At 42.8% G+C, this 15727-nt stretch overlaps 2 protein-coding genes and 1 non-coding gene across 3 annotated transcripts in view; all 3 read right to left on the bottom strand.

Annotated features, from left to right (window-relative positions):
- Positions 1-1310: 1310 nt before the first annotated feature.
- FMC1 (formation of mitochondrial complex V assembly factor 1 homolog) lies at positions 1311-2121 on the bottom strand. The gene is made up of 2 exons (XM_072353077.1): positions 1652-2121; positions 1311-1559 (listed from the first exon to the last, which is right to left on the bottom strand). The coding sequence occupies exons 1-2, from the start codon at positions 1778-1780 to the stop codon at positions 1365-1367; spliced, it is 324 nt and encodes a 107-aa protein (XP_072209178.1). The 5' UTR covers positions 1781-2121; the 3' UTR covers positions 1311-1364.
- Positions 2122-2216: 95 nt separating this feature from the next.
- Positions 2217-2289, bottom strand: TRNAR-CCU (transfer RNA arginine (anticodon CCU)). Its single transcript has one exon. It is a non-coding gene; the product is annotated as a tRNA-Arg (tRNA).
- A 358-nt stretch (positions 2290-2647) lies between these two features.
- The window catches only part of UBN2 (ubinuclein 2), a 52307-nt gene continuing 39227 nt past the window's right edge, over positions 2648-15727 (bottom strand). Inside the window, exons 15-17 of the mRNA XM_072343142.1 lie at positions 13833-14079; positions 13022-13111; positions 2648-11897 (exon numbers count right to left, since the gene is read on the bottom strand). Coding sequence (XP_072199243.1) covers positions 11848-11897; positions 13022-13111; positions 13833-14079 — 387 coding nt within the window. The 3' untranslated portion in view covers positions 2648-11847. The remainder of the gene's footprint in view (positions 11898-13021; positions 13112-13832; positions 14080-15727) is intronic.

The raw sequence follows: 15727 nt of genomic DNA, 5'->3' as shown, positions 1-15727 counted from the left end.
GCCAGTCAGCCGTCCGCAGGCAGGGGACGCGGTGCGCTGTCTGACTTGACTCGCTGCGACCGAAAGAAAAGGCGACGCCAAAAGCCGGCCCGCCCCGGTGAGGACTGAGCAGGAAGTGCGGGGAGGATGCAGTGGATCCCCGCAGGAGTCCTTGCAGTGCGTTTGCAATGACACCGAGCTGAGCGGTGTGGTTGGCGCACAGGAGGATTCCACCAAAGATCAGCTCAGATATGGGCCCAGGAGAACATCACGGGGCTCAACAACACCAAGCGCGAGCTCTGCGCGTGGCTCCGTGCATTGCAGGGGGTTTGGGCTGGGTGGCCTTTAAAGGCTCCTTCCAACTCAGATCATTCTGATCTTATCAGACGAAGCCATTTTGTGCGCAGTGCTTCCCGACAGCGTACTTGGGTTTCCCTGGTAGTAAAGCCAAAACAAGCACTCTTTGGTTAGTGTCGCTTGAAGCTCCTCCCCAATTACAAACAAGCCTCACATCCTTATCCACTGTAAGTTCATCACAGTATCACAGTACTGTGCAAGTTGGAAGGGACCTTAGAGATCATCGAGTCCAACTCCTGGGATTTGAGCCCTCTGTGTAGCAGAGCAGCACTTGTACCACTTGCGCCACAGGGGGGATTCGAACCCGGGCCCTCCGGTGCTGCAAGCAGCACAAGTTACCCTGATTACAGCTTTCTTACACGTATTGCACAGAATCTGAGCCTCTTCTGAGAAGTGGGCAGCAACAATTGCAGCTACTGTTTCTCTTCTGATAAAAATGGCCCCCAGCGACAATTCACTCATCTTTACTGACTTTTTATGGAGACCAAATAGTGGATGTGAGCACCGTGATGAGGTGAGTGCTGTGTTTCAGCACAGGCAACGTTGATGTGAAAGATAAGCCTTGTTCCAGATGACCATGCACGTTTTTATGAGCACACAGGCTCCTGTTCATCGCTGGCAAAAGGGTGCTGCATATGCTTATATTGAAAAATGGTGTTTTGTAGCTGAGAATTTGCCCTATCAAACGGTGCTACTGTGCTCTTTGTATCTGCTGTCGTTCCCATGGAAACAAATAGGAGGCAGTACTTTTTGCTGCAGCAGTGCTCACCTCTCGCACTGTTAAGATAGGGCCTTTGCTCTCGGAGGAGTACCAAACTCCTCACGCAGCAGGAAACTCTTTAGTCCTCCTACCTACAAGTTCAGGGGCAGAAGACAAAGAAGTTTATATCACCTCAAACAGTTGGTGGCGAGTCCCGGCTGTGGCTCCGATAGCCGCACCCGAAGCGGACAGCACACACAAGCTAGAAGGCAGCTCCAGAGCCGAGGGCGTTTATTCGTGGCCGAGCAGCGGGCGGCACGGGACGGCCTCAGCCCTTCCCCCCCGGCTGCTGGGGCAGCCTGAAGCCCACCAACCCCGCCACCTCCTCTGGGGAGCGCTCCCCGCGCCCGTGGTACTCGCGATGCAGGGCCTGGTGCTGCCGCACGCTGCGCAGCAGGCACAGGTAGGTGGCGGCCTGGAAGTGCAGCTCCTGCTGGGCCCGGCACAGCTTCTCGCTGGTCACCTGCGGGGAGAAGCAGCAGAGGTCCGGAGACGGCGCCGGGAAAAGGGCGGCGGAGGAAAGGCCCGGAGGCCGCCTCTGCGCCCGCGCCGTACCCGGTGAGCGCGGAAGGCGGCGAGGACGTGCCGGTAGGCGGCCGTGTCGCGGTAGGCGCCTCCGCCGATGTGCCGCAGCTCGCGGAGCAGCTCTCGGAACGTCCGCAGCGGAGAGCCCAGCGCCGCCATCTTCCCGCTCCTCTCCCTCCGCCAATCAGCCGCCGGCAACGCGCGGAAGCGACCAATCGGAGGGCAGCTTGCAGCTTTCCGTCCGTCGGCAGAGGTCAAATGCGGAAGGTCGAGCGGCTCCTCGGCCGTTGGGCGGAACGCTGCGCGCTCGGGGGGCTGAGGGAGTCGGAGCCGAAGCGGCCGCCGCCCGCTGCGTCTGGGCCGTTGGGTGTGGGAGCGCCGCGTGAGCGCTGCGTAATGAAAGCGGCCCGGCCTCGGACGGCGGCCATCCGCCCGCTGTGCCAACTCTACACGCAGGGTCGCAAAAGCCGCGTTCGGGGGTCGCTGTTAGAGCAGCTCCCACCCACCGGCGACGTTCAGCGTCGAGGCGCCCCGCCGCGCGTCAGAAAACAGCGCAACGCTACGGAGCTGGTGGGAAAGGAGTAAAAAAAAAGACCACCCCAGATGGGACTCGAACCCACAATCCCTGGCTTAGGAGGCCAATGCCTTATCCATTAGGCCACTGGGGCTGCCACGAGAAAGGCCTTTTTTCGGCGCCTACTTGTGCCCTGTCTCCTCCCCTTTTCCTTTAGAGGCAGCGCCTGCCGGGCGCTGATTGGGCAGCACCTCCATCGCCACCTCCCCGCCATGGAGCCTTATGGGAGCCGGGAGGCCTTCGTCCGCCGGCGGTCCCGAAAGGCGGCCGGGACACCCCGTTAGCGACTGTTACGTGCTGCCGGCCTCCAGGAAGCCCTTTCCCCGCGTGGTGAAAGCCTCAACATCAACCGCTCCCACTCGAAACAAAGGAAGAACCCACAATAAGCCCAGGCCAACAGCCCTTTACGTGGTGCACTTCTTTTATTTTGTGAGAAATCACAGAGACGGGGCTCATATGTACATTCCTCTTTATTTAATACAGCACAGACACGTAACAGGTAAAAAAAGAAAACGCACTCATGAAAAAGCCCGTCGCCATCGAGGACAGGGCACAGCTACACCCAACTGCGTAAGGCTCCTGCTGCAGAACAGGGCCTGCTGCCTAAACGTGGATCCCAGAGCAAAACTGCTGCCAAAAAGTCTTCTGCTTTCAGGAAAGCAGAATACAGAAGATGGGGGGGAGGGAAAATCCCTCCAGGAATAGGTGAAGCAGGTGGCGCCTGCAAGGCTTCTTGTGGGACACAAACACTGCTACGTGTTTGGACCAAAGCACAAGAGAAGAAACGTTCTCTGCAGCTCTTCTCGCAGAAGCCCCAACTTGTGAAAACTCCACCTGTCCCAGGGATGGAAACCTGAGCATCTGGAAGGAGTGAAAACACGGAGTAGTCACCAGAGATTTAATTAGTCTCCCTGATAGGGCTTTGCTCGCCACAGCTGGGAATGTGCAAGAGAACAGACCGGCTTCCCAATTAAGAAAAAAAATCAATAGTCATTAAACTGACCAGAACTGCACACGTTTGGAACCGATGCAGGCTTCTGTGGCAGCAGCTTCTTCCTTCTCCCGTTTCAGTTTGGGATGGCAATTAAGCAGGCACCAGTTCCTCTGGCAAAGAGCCTTACGCATTATTAAAAAATTAAAATACAAAAATGGGAGACAGGTGTATTTACAAAATCCATGGCTGGTACAGTACATCATTTTTAAGACACACTAAATGCTACAATCTTTCAGGTCCTGAGATTATTACCAAAAAAAACAAAAACAAAAACAAAAACAACAAAAAAAAAAAAACCCAAAAAACAGAACTCAAAAACTTGTGTTCAGGTCCAGTTTTATAAGGAGAGAGGAAGGAAATCACACACTTAAAACACAGCATCCCTTGACGTTAGTGGAACACGCCTCTCTAAAAATCCCAAAGAAAGTGGTGCTAATCACCCAGCCGTAGCTGCGTTTGGTTGTTCAGGCCTGCGGTCACAAGAGGGGAGCATTTCACAGGGGAGTTTCTCTGGAGAGCAAGCCAGGTGTAAGCACCTCGCTGTGAGGTTCTCTGATACTCACTAAGCCTTACGATCTGAAATAGGCAAGTATTATAAAGGAAGAAGGTGACCCGATGCAAATTCACACTGAGCTGAGTAAAACGTCACAGGAATCACCAATTCAAAGAGGTTTGCCATATTGCATCCCTTTGCTTGGGGCAGAGGTCTACCAAGAACGCTAGTTTTGTTTGTAAGACGAGGGGCCAGCTGTTTCAAGCTACACCAAGAAAGGCAGGAAAATGCTTCGCCCACCATTTTCTCTGCTGTTGGCTTTACACAGCTTCCTTCATTCACCTGGGGATCAGCAAGTCAGGTGGGGTTAAGCTGGTTATATTCAAACTTGCTAAAAATACATATCCTAAACGTGACAACAAAGTAGAGGCTAGACCTCTGTCAGCAGGAGGACCCCACTGCCACTAGCTGGATAGGCAGGGATTTACTTGGAAGCTCTGCTCTTGACTCAACCTCATCACCAGGCAGAACTGCAGGAACTTGCATCCACACCTGTATCTTCAATGCAATACTCTGAACATCGTGCTTTTGTATCACCAGAAGTAATAACCACAGATGCCCTTTTATTATAAGCAACCTGACTTTAAGCTAGAAAATACCGACGTTTTAAGGATTACTCATGAAATGCTTCTAACCCTCAGTTAAGAAGAATACAAAAGACAATTCACAGAACAAGGGTACTAATTTACCAGCTAAAATATAACTGCTCAGTAGACTTCTTGGAGAAAATAGTAATAATGAATTTCATATTTTTTTTTCTTTTTTTTTCTTTTTAAATAGTAGTCCAAAAATAGTATTTCTCCATCTATTTTCAACTTGAGAACTATGCAAGAACATGGTACTAATTGCTACATGATGGAATTACCGGCCATAATACACACACTACAGTTCTCACCTCTGAGCTAAACTGTTATTTGTAGTTACATACAAGACTAAAAGATCAGCCAGGAATACTGGGGGAATCACAATTTTGCTTTATTTGAAGATCTGTGTAGCTCATACCTGCCCTTGTTTAGAAGCAACTTCATTTAACTGAGAAACCCATTTAATTCACTTCTGATACTGGAAGGAAACACAGGATCTCATCATCTTCTCCCCGTACCCAATCTGCACATTAACAAACAACATCACTACGGCTTCTTGAAACCAATTTTGAGAGCTGAATACTCCAAAGGCTCTCAGACTGAAACCTGTCACAAGAGGCGATTTTAGCTTCCCTCATGAAGCAACTTCACGAGGCTTGACAGTAGGTGTTGCACCAGCAAGAGAGTTTCTCTTTTAAAATACAAATTTCTTTCATCACTTTAGCAAAAGGAGTTTTAAAGACATTCAAAAAAATATTCCGTTTTCTTTGGGTAAAACTTCAACATGCGTTAACAGGGTAGCTGGGGAAAGGAATGCATGTAACACTTAAATATGTAATGAATACTTATCTGCATAGTTGATATTAGTGACTACTAATCAAACTAAGGCCTTATCTGGAGAAAGTTGAGAACACAAGAATTTTTCTTCTCCCGCTTCCTTCTCTACTGGTGAAATCTAAGAAGTCTCAAAGGAGCTCTGGCTGTGTCAGCAGCTACTTGGCCTGGTCTGCAGCAGTGTTATCTCCCACCTGGTTTGAGTCAATTCTCTCCCCTTTTTCTCTTGGTAACAAACAGTAACAAATGTAATTGTACCTGCTCCTAGAATATATCTGCAAATGCTGGAGCATGATGGGAGTTAGTGTGCACTGCTTGTTTTGGATTACTTCACTATGAAGAAAAACTTGTTAATTAATGGTTATTAAATTAGCGGGAGCTGAGAGCAAGAGGAGAGGTTGAAATTCATTTCTAAACACAAAACACAAAAACACAATTCTTCTAGAGTTGCTCCGTAGAACTACAGCTGTCAAAAAATGGCTACAAATAACAGACCTATGCCCTTGACTACTAACAAGATTAGCACAGTATCATCTACAAGGAGTGTGCAAAAAACAGCCCCAGGGAACCTTTGTGCTTCCCCAGTTTTGCCATGCCGAGATCTCTCAGCCTAACACAGCAGCAGTGAGGCTTCTCATGGCCCCCAAAGGCTATTACAGCAGCAGGGTATCACTGGATCACAGAATACAGGCAACAAAACCATACCAGAAGTTTCCACAGCCAGAGCACTCCCCAACGCAGTGGTAATCTTTCATGCTGCCGACTTAGGCAGTGATTTCTAGAGTAACAGATGCTGATTTTTGAACAGCCTCATGTGTGAAAAGCACTGCAACCAGCAGCACCAGCTGTGGATACCTGATCGCTCAGTCGTAGGATGAAGAGCACACATACCTGAAAGGAACTAACAGCAGAAGAGACAAGTAGGTGCAATTCACTGCCATGGGTGGATGTGGCCAACTTACTGAAGTTGCTCTCAGCAGCTCACATAAGGCAGATAAGGAAGCACTCTAACTCCATGTGAACAAGCTACCAGCAATAGCATTTTCTCTGACTGGCACCATTAGATTGGTAAAGATTACAAAAAGCACAACAGAAAAACATTAAAAAAAACCAACTATGGCCTAGTTTAAGCACATTCAGTTGAATGTGACACAGCGGTTAGGCTATTTTCAGCCACAGGAACATGCTGTATTCGATATCCTACTTTTAGCTCTCTAGATGGGCTGTCAACCTCAGTATCATGGACTCTTCTAGCCATGCTCACTCTAGTTTCTGAAAAGGTAAACAGACCCTTTTCATACTGCAACTCAAAACTGTATCTTCCCCAGTGGAAACATATCACAGAACTAGCAGTCTAGTGATGCTTATGTAAGTTTACCACTTACAAACAACAAATGAATTGCTAATTTCAGGTACACAATTGCAACAATAGTAAGATACATGTATCCTCAGCACAGCATCATAAAAATCACTAGAGGTTCTACTACAGATCGCTAATTTTGTCAAGAGACAAGGAAACAAGCAGGCACTGTTTTTAGTGCTCTGCAGCTAACAATACATGAACTTACTGTTTGTTATTTTAAGAGAACAAAACAAATGAAATCTCAGCAAGAAAAAGTACAAGACAAGTAGTTGATGTGAATGATTTAGGCAGCTTGCAAAGTATAGTCAAGTTAAACTTCAGAGTTGTCGCACTCCTGCAGGTTGTAACAAGTTCCTCCTTACAAGTAACACACGGTAGGAAGGGACAATTTTAGTCAATGTAAGAATGCTTGCACCGACCAGTGTCAAAAGACACGACAAGCTGAACACAGGATTCCTTGCAATTCATCTCCACTCAAACCTGTTGGAAGCTACTTTAACCTTCTTTCCCCGCTTCTTACAGTTATGTCAGCCACACATTTGCTTCAAATTCAGCAAGTGTGAAGTAGTCCAGTATTTGAAGTTGTCTGTTGCGAACTAATTAACACCCAAACTTAAAATCTTCAGAGAAAATCACAAGAAGTTCCATTCCCATTAGCCATTTCTTCCTCTCCCCCACACACGTTTACACACTCACACACACACCCCTTTGCTGTAGTGCCACCTTTGCCCAAGCGTTCATTTCCTATATGCAGACACTGACAGAGACAGCAGAACGGCGTACTACGAGTTACAGGATCCTAAGCTACTGTGTGTGAACGTGTGCGGGTGTGAGAAAAGAAAGGACAAACATACAGAACCAGCGCCATGGTACAGCAGCTGTGAGTCACATACATTACACACATTTTTTTGTTGTTTTCTTTTTTTTTTTTTTTTTTTCTTGCTTTTTTTTACAAAAGGGAAAAAATAGTTTAACAGCATAAAGCCATCTTGGCGAGCTTAAGATTTTCCTCCAAAATGCCTCCCAGCACTTCAGGATCTCTGAGAACAGTTTAAAGAGAAGGTAGGGAAATAAAATTAAAAACAAAAAGGCACTTAAACAAAGGACGAAGGCCTGAATCAAGTAAGTCATGGAGGGGAACAGCCATTTCACCAGAGCTCGGGCCAATCCAAAAAGCTACCAACTTAAAATGCTTTCAAAATTAAAATTGCATACAGTGTTAATTAATCAGTCATTTACCTACTGCTTTAACCTCCTGCATCGTTTTATGAAAGAAAAGCCAGTGTCCCTTTAGTGATTTCCCCCCAGTTCAGCAAAAGATGAAGGTTAGGTGTGGGAGGAATCCTTCCACGGCTTGGCTTAACAGCAGGCTTTCCTGCAACGCCATCTGCAAGAAAAAAACAACCTCCAGAACAAAAACAGGAGAGGGGCCACTGTGCCTTTCACAATTCACCCAAAACACAAGAACAAAAACCAAACAAAAACCACAACAACCCACTAAAAAAAAACAAAAACAACCACAACCCAAACACCCCAACACCTCTAAATCCATCCGTGGGCAAAAAAAAACCTACTCAAAAGAAAACAAACTGTAAACTAGATTAAATTTTGCTAATAAATACAGCCATAAAGTTCATTTTATGAATGTAGCAGCAAATGTGATAAAGTTAGTTGGGGTCCAAGATGACTCCAAGAGGGTTAATATGGTTCACACAGCTGTTGTCAGACTGGGAGATTGCAGGATTTCTCTGTTTTCATGTCCTCAAGGATCTTGCACCAAGTGGAGAAGGAGTGTGGAGGAAGGGTCAGGTAATGGGACTGAGGGACTGAAACAGGCTCTTGGCACCTGTCCCACCCCCAGATCTGTGCATCAGACAACTCTGATCGGATTCAAACAAGAAGCAGAACCCAGGCAATTAAAAGTTACTTCTGATTAGCAGAAAACAGATGTGAAACCCACAGCATCCACACTTGTGACTTACTTATTCAGTATTAGTCATGTCTTGAATCAACTGACAAGGCTGGACAAAGTGATTTAGGCCGTTAGCATCTTGGAGTGGGAGAATACCGCAGTAATAGTCCAAGGTATCAGAGATTCTGCAGCCCGTTTTTCACCTAGCCTGCCACCTTCTTTCTTGCTTTGCAAATGTCTCAAAAGGATTTAAAATAGCTAACCGTGGCTTTCGGGACTTTGGATCAATGTTGCAGAAAACATTACCCGGAGGGTTTTAACATCTAAAACCTGTGTTTGAAATTATTGCTTGCATTTGTTTGGGACTTTCAGTGAGCTTGACATGGTAGCTCATATACAGACCCCAAACCGAGTTCAGCCCTGCTGCCTGGAAAAGACAGCTCTACTTGGCTTTCTTATTGCTTGTGAATACTGAGGGTTATTAAATAAGTACAGCTACAGCGTATTTATTACCAAAGGCCCTTAAAAAGTAGTAAAAATCTGGGGGCAAATGACCTTAGGAGTGCTGTTGTGCAGAAAATAATAAAACATCAAATTAATTTTGCATTTGGATATTTCAGAAATTTTTCACTTCCCCATCCTGTTCGTGCAACCTGCAAAGGTCACTCAGAACCACTCTATTATTTCCTTTAATTTGGCCTTGCTTGGCTTAACACAGGAGAATAGGGAAATGGCAATGCAGATCCTTTCATCACTATGCTGCTGATTCCAAAGCAGCTTAGGAATATAGCAACTGAAAACAGCTAGCCTCTGGTGGACTGTCTGAACTTGCTTCAGGAAGAAATGTATGGTCATCTTTATGCTTGTCACCTTCCTACATATTTTCACCAGTTCACTCATTCCTCAATGAGTGTAGGCCACACAGACACGATGACTTCCTACCCGCAAGATCTGGAATAGGTACCCCTCAACTGAAGGTGAGGTGTACTTCCAGGAAGAGAGGGATGCTGAAGGGAAATTTGTGCTGTTACTAGAAGTCTCCCAGTCGAATAATTCATGAAGCAACTATGAAGACAAAGATGCCAATTTGAATGAGATGCCTTGACGAAGAAAACACAGAAGAGGTAGAACTCTTAGGACAGGGTTGTTTGGTTGTTGGTTTTGTTTGTTTGTTTTGGTTTTTAGTGTGGTTTGCTGTTGTGGTGTTTTATTTGTTTTTAATATATTGCTGCTTGATGGCTCACTGCTGCAATTCCCTCAGCTACTTGCATCATTAAAAATGTATCAGGTTCGACAGAATTCAGAGAACTAATATTGTTAGGCTTCCAAAAAACTTCTCTTCCTTCAACCCTTCCTGGAGAAGAGAAAGAAAATCAGATAAAGTTGTTCTCTACATCGTTTGTGGGACATAACGTTCAACAGAATATGCGTATTATTAGGAATGCAAGAGTTTACGTAGCTGTATATTTCAACTCTAAATAACCTTGACTGAGATGCAAGCTCATCTAATCAACACGCCACATAGAAAACATTAGCATTAGCTAAAAAGCATCTAATTGGCTGACGCTGCTGAGTGAAATTCAAGAACTAATGCATCTTATTTTAATTCAACGTGTCTCTTACAGAAATGTTGTGCAAAAACATTTATTGCTGAGCTCAACCCAACATTTTTTATACTAAATACACAATATATATTATTTTAGATTCATGTATATATATATTTTTATATAAAATTAAAATGAGCTCTAAATAGAAAAGAAATTGTTCTCTGGTCTAAGAAAAATAAGTCACATGTAAAAGTAACCTGAAAGCTATAAGTTAATCTAGCAAAAAACACTGAAGATTCCTTATCCATGAGTCAAAGTATCTCCGGAAGGTGAGACAACCTGTAGTCACTGGCTCAAACTCACCTCAAACTACTGGAAAGACTAGGTACTAAGAATTTCAGCATCTCTGATCAAAGGAATGTTTCAGGGTTGAAGGAGAAGGACATAATACCATTTTAGTTGCTTCTTTCTCCTTACTGTTTATTTGAGTTTCTGCCATTCTCACCTTTTATCTGACAGCACAAGGGACTCAACAGCATAGTTCTGTTCTAGTGTCAAAAGTGCAACATGTGCTGGATACTTCCTAACCTTACAAATGAACCAGTCCATGTATTGCTATTAAAAAAAAAAAAAAAAGCCAGCTTTGTAGACTTGCGCTACCATGTAAGGAAGAGTTCAGGTTGGAAACTCTTCAGGCCAGCAGGGGCTAGAAATGCTGGAGACAACCCAATCAGCCCCCGGAAGAGAAGGCACCTCTGGTCGCTCTTGAACGACTCCTCTTTGGCTAATGCCTGAAGCACTATCAACCTGGCTCTGCAGTAAGTCACATTCAGCTTTCCTTTACTAGCAAATCAAGATAATGAATGCATGGCTTTTGAGAGCAGTTGCATGAAAGATGAGAAAGAATCTAAAATGGGTAAAGAACTTACCATGATTCATAAAAGATGTGACAGAACACTACTTAATTTTAGTAGGATAAACTAAACGGAAGGGAAAGAAAGTTTTAACAGAGACAGAAAGAAGTAATAGAAAACAGATGTAGGAAAGAAATGCTAGCCTGACCAATAAAACGTGGCTTTTCCTTTTCTGTAAGATGAAAAATTTCCAAACATCTTTCCTTGCTTGAATAAGAATCATTATGTTAAAAAAAAAAAAAAAAAAGAAAAAAAGCAAGGATCAAATGATTTCCTAGTAGTCTCTCACATCTCATGTACCAGGAGATCTGTTTTTGAAGACAGCTCCATGGGATTAATATAGGCTCTCTACAGCCAAACAGCCTTGTAAAGTCAGAAGAACGCCCACATCAGAACTTCCATTTCTGTAAGTTTTTAAATACAATGCAAAGTATCCCAGCACCACCTCTACTCTACACAACCTTTGGCCCAAAACCATATGGTACACTCAGGACCTACACATAACCTTATACTGGGCACTTCAGGAACTAATAAAGTAGATGATTCCACTTCATGCAATAGATGGAGAAACCTATTCTAGCTCCCCTCATTATTTCAACTCTTTATTGAAGATTACCCAGAAAAAAAAATAAAAAATGTTTGTGCTGCTGTGGGTTTGACAATCAATTTCTTTTAAAAGCCAATCAGAACAATGAAAAAAAGTTTGTTTCTTTAGGCGAGATCAAACTATGACCAGTCTGCATGACCAGGAGGAGGACCAGTCCCCCCTTTTTCCTTCTCTCTTTGATCAAGTATTGTTTTCTTTTTCTTCTTCCTCTCACCACAGTGCTTGGGATCAGAATATGTAAACATCGACAGAAACAGCAGCCCTGTGACAAATAAGCACTTCCCCAACTGGGCAGATTCTGTCAGCCAACCAGAACTGCTTCAGCTCCCTTGCTTGTCCAGAAGTCACTGGTTTTTCCGCTGTAACTTAGTGTCCCCTTTACTTTGGCCTCCATCTGTGGTTTAAAGACAGGAAAAGAAGTGGGAGAACAAAAGCATGAACAAAATTTATAACTTAAAACAAACGTATTTGCAGTAGTCATCTTTAACATCATCAAAAAATGTATTCTTTATAGCGCAGAAGACTGCACATATTTTCTGTAGATCTTTTATTTTTTTTAAATAGCATTCTTAAAGCCCGAGACATCAAGCTTTATAACTCAAGATAACACCTCGCTAAAGGTAAGTTGCAGCTCTGAATACCACAAAAAACAAAAATACACCAAGAAAAAAAAATAAAAATCAATCTTTCATTTCCTTTGTAAGAACTGTAGGTCACCCCAAAGCCCTTGTGGTGACAAGAAAGTTGAAGCTTGTACCACATACAGGTGACTGGTCTATTTTCAGAGCCCTGACACAACACTGCCCAGTTTTTGGAGTCAAGTACTGCAAAAAACAGGACAAGGAATCCATGGAGACACTGGTATCTTTTATGCTCCCGTTCCTGGCTAAAAAAATCCCTACTAGTGCACCACTTACTCTGAGACCTTTCAGCACGAAGCTTGACAAGCATGAAAAAGATGTTCTACTTCAAGGTACTCCTCTGAAGACATGTAACTTTATTATCAATGTTAAAATTCCAAGGGAAGATAAGTTCCATTAGGAACGTATCACACTGTTCATACATTCATACAGAACTGCACAAAACATCAGAATACTAAGCTTGAAGGTCAGTTTCTCCTCCAAAGGAGAAATTAAAAAGTAGAGGAAAAAACAATCCCCTCCCAGTGTAGACTATACAGCCTGTAAACAATCATTCATTAAGGAGCAGTAGTAGGAATCTGGAGGCTTAAGTTTCTACAAGTGCTGTAACAAAGTATTATTGAGATTTTTGAGTTGTTTTTTTTTTTGTTTTTTTTTTTTTTTTTTGTTCCTGGCACTAAACATAAACAGAAAAAAAACCTGCTCAGTTTCTAAAACTATTGGTGTAACAAAACTACCTTCTGCTACCAAAGCTCATTATTTTTCCTGTCTTCTCTAAACCTACTGTAAATACAGTATACATTTTATTTCAACCTAGAGCAGAAATATAACTTGCTTTTTAAGTTATAAAAAGTAGTAAGAGAAATATTATCTTTACCTGTGTAAGCTTGCTGCAAGTGAGCAGGCAGAGGTGAGTGAGACAACGCTGCTGCGTGCTGAGCACCTGGCTGTAAACCCTTCAGTAAGTCTGAGGAAAATAAACAAGGAGAAAAACAAGGATGAAAAATAAAACTGAAAGACCAACTTTGCCTTTGTGAAACAGAAATTAATGTAGTAGTGCACTAATTTGCATCTGAAGACATCTCAACAACTAAAGTAAAGACATACTAGTATTCCGATGGCTGCTAAACAAACCAATGAAACAGACATGTTCAGAACTAGTTAAAGTTAAAGCAAGGCTCGTGCCTCACTCCTGGGATGCAGTTCTTTATACTATTTCCTTTGGCAGAAAGGCCAGAATTGATACAGATTAAAAGATTGAAGAATTTCCTTTAAACAATCAAAAATAATAAATCCCATCTTAGTTCATGCTTTCTTGTAAGAAAGTGGTTTGGTACCACAGTGTCTAAGCCATTGCTAAGCTAAGGATCTTCTAATGAATCATCATTTCAGGTCTCATCTTTGTACTGTGAAATTAAGAGAACATTAAGACATTTCTTTCTAATGACAAGATAATAAGTTAACTCAAAAACACAAGACAAAAAACAACTATACTATAACAGTGAAGTTAATCACCTATCAAAGGTGATTCATAATATTTGGATAATTACATAAAAAGTTTTTACCAAAGAAGAAATCACATTTCTTCTCTTGTACTCATTATCTCAGAACTACACCACTTCCCTTCTTAATTTTTGTTTTCAGTGTGCCTCTTTCCATACAGCAGTGTGGTAAGGAATCCCACTCACTCTGAGTTAGGCTGTGGTGGAAAGCCGCTGAGGTAGATCCCGAGGTGGTTGTCACTCCAGCTGTGTCCGTCCCAAAGCCAAGCAGCTCCAAGGGAAACTGGAAGGGCACAGTCACGGGAACAAGGCCACCCAGCATCCCAAAAGGAGTTAATGGTGTAGACGTCACGTTCTGACTGGTTACAGACAGGGGTGATGCCATGAGAGTCAGAGGTGAGGCGTTAGCCAGTAATGATGCTCCTGCTGTTGACTGTACAAAGAAAAGTAGAACTTAAACATTTAAAAGCTCTGAGTTGTGCCCTCTAGGGAGATAAAAACTGCTTACTGCTAAGTGTGCTCTGATTGAAAAGGACATTAAGCTATTAATAAATATCCCCTTAGCCACGTAGGAGCAATTCCCATTGTTCACCTACTAAACAAGCACAAACATAAATCAGATTTACACAAGTAAGTACGGTTCACCTCTTTTTTTTTTTCTTTCAAGCTTTGCAGATGATTTCCTTTAGATTATCATATGTATGAATATCTTTAGAAGCAAACTGTTACTCTCCCGTTTCCACATGCGGGTCTTAACACAGTGCTAACTATATTTCTAAAGAGACTTCTCAAAAGTAAGAATTTCTGAAAGCTCAAATCCATACTTAAGAACAACCAGTTCAGAGAAGTCAGGTTGCCAGGATGTAGACATATATATCAAATATATATGTATATATATACATTTATATATATATATCAACATTTACACACAGACACACAAGTAAATATTTCAGAGCAAAAGGCAAGAAATGAACTCTCCACCCCACATATGTCTCAAATTAAAATCACCTCAGTTTAAAAATGAAAATGCATAATTAGTCACAATATTTCAGATACAACTTTTCCTAACTTACATTAATTCCTCTGAATTTAGAAGCTGTTTGCTTTGTTCCTATTCACAATAATTTCATAGGATAATGTTGTTCAGTTCTCAAGTTAGCTATTAAAACACAGCGAGTACAGAAAGAAGCATTTTGAATTAGACTCAAACTCATGTGTTTAGATGTCTGAGCTATGAAGATTCAAAGACTAAACAAGGCTTAAAATTTGTGCATTCAGTCAAGTCAGTCTTAACTAAACCCAAAACTTATCTCCCTGAGTTTTGTACTATTAACTAATAGAAATAACAAAGTGATGAAAACTCCTAAAAGATAAACATTTCCTATTACCGTTTGGGTCTTAAGATGTTTACATGAAAGCTGCTAAAGGAAGGTTAGTGCTGCTTAAGACAACATTTTAAAATCATATGGCTGTGAACACAAGCAAGTACCAAGCAAGCTCTCATAAGAAATATTTGTATTGGCCATCTTAGGAGTGACAGCCGCTAAGACATACTTCATTTCACAAGTAGAAAACTGTGGATGAAGACACTGTAAGAACACACACGTTTGGTCACTTCAGATGTATTAATTTCACACTAAGCCCCTGTACAACAAAATGGCAACTGTGCACTATGGTATCTTCCCTGTACAATAAAATAAAGGCCATGCAGTAGTTTCTTACAGTACTGCCTTTGTAAAAAGCCTCAAACCAAAAAGGAGCTTTTCAGTGTGTTCTGTCAAGAACCTGTTTACTTGAGGGAAAGTACTCACACAGAGAGTGTCATGAAGGAGCTGCAGCTGAAGTGCCATTAACTATGTTAGCACCTCACAAAAGGTTCATCTTGGTCATGTAAATCTGAGTCATTAATATCCTTAAAAATCCTAGTGGTATTCTGCTCAAGCGTGTCAATGTTAGGTAGAGCTTAAATAACTTAAGTAATTGCTCAATTTTACATGATTTTGGCTTTATGTTCTCAAAATACAACATGATAAACTTTGTTAAAATTCTGAGGAGCTACAGCTGATGCAAGTTTATATCCA

Source organism: Excalfactoria chinensis, chromosome 1 (genome assembly GCF_039878825.1).
Source record: "Excalfactoria chinensis isolate bCotChi1 chromosome 1, bCotChi1.hap2, whole genome shotgun sequence".
In the NCBI taxonomy this organism is placed as follows: domain Eukaryota; kingdom Metazoa; phylum Chordata; class Aves; order Galliformes; family Phasianidae; genus Excalfactoria; species Excalfactoria chinensis.
This window is presented reverse-complemented; position numbering and strand designations above follow the sequence as displayed.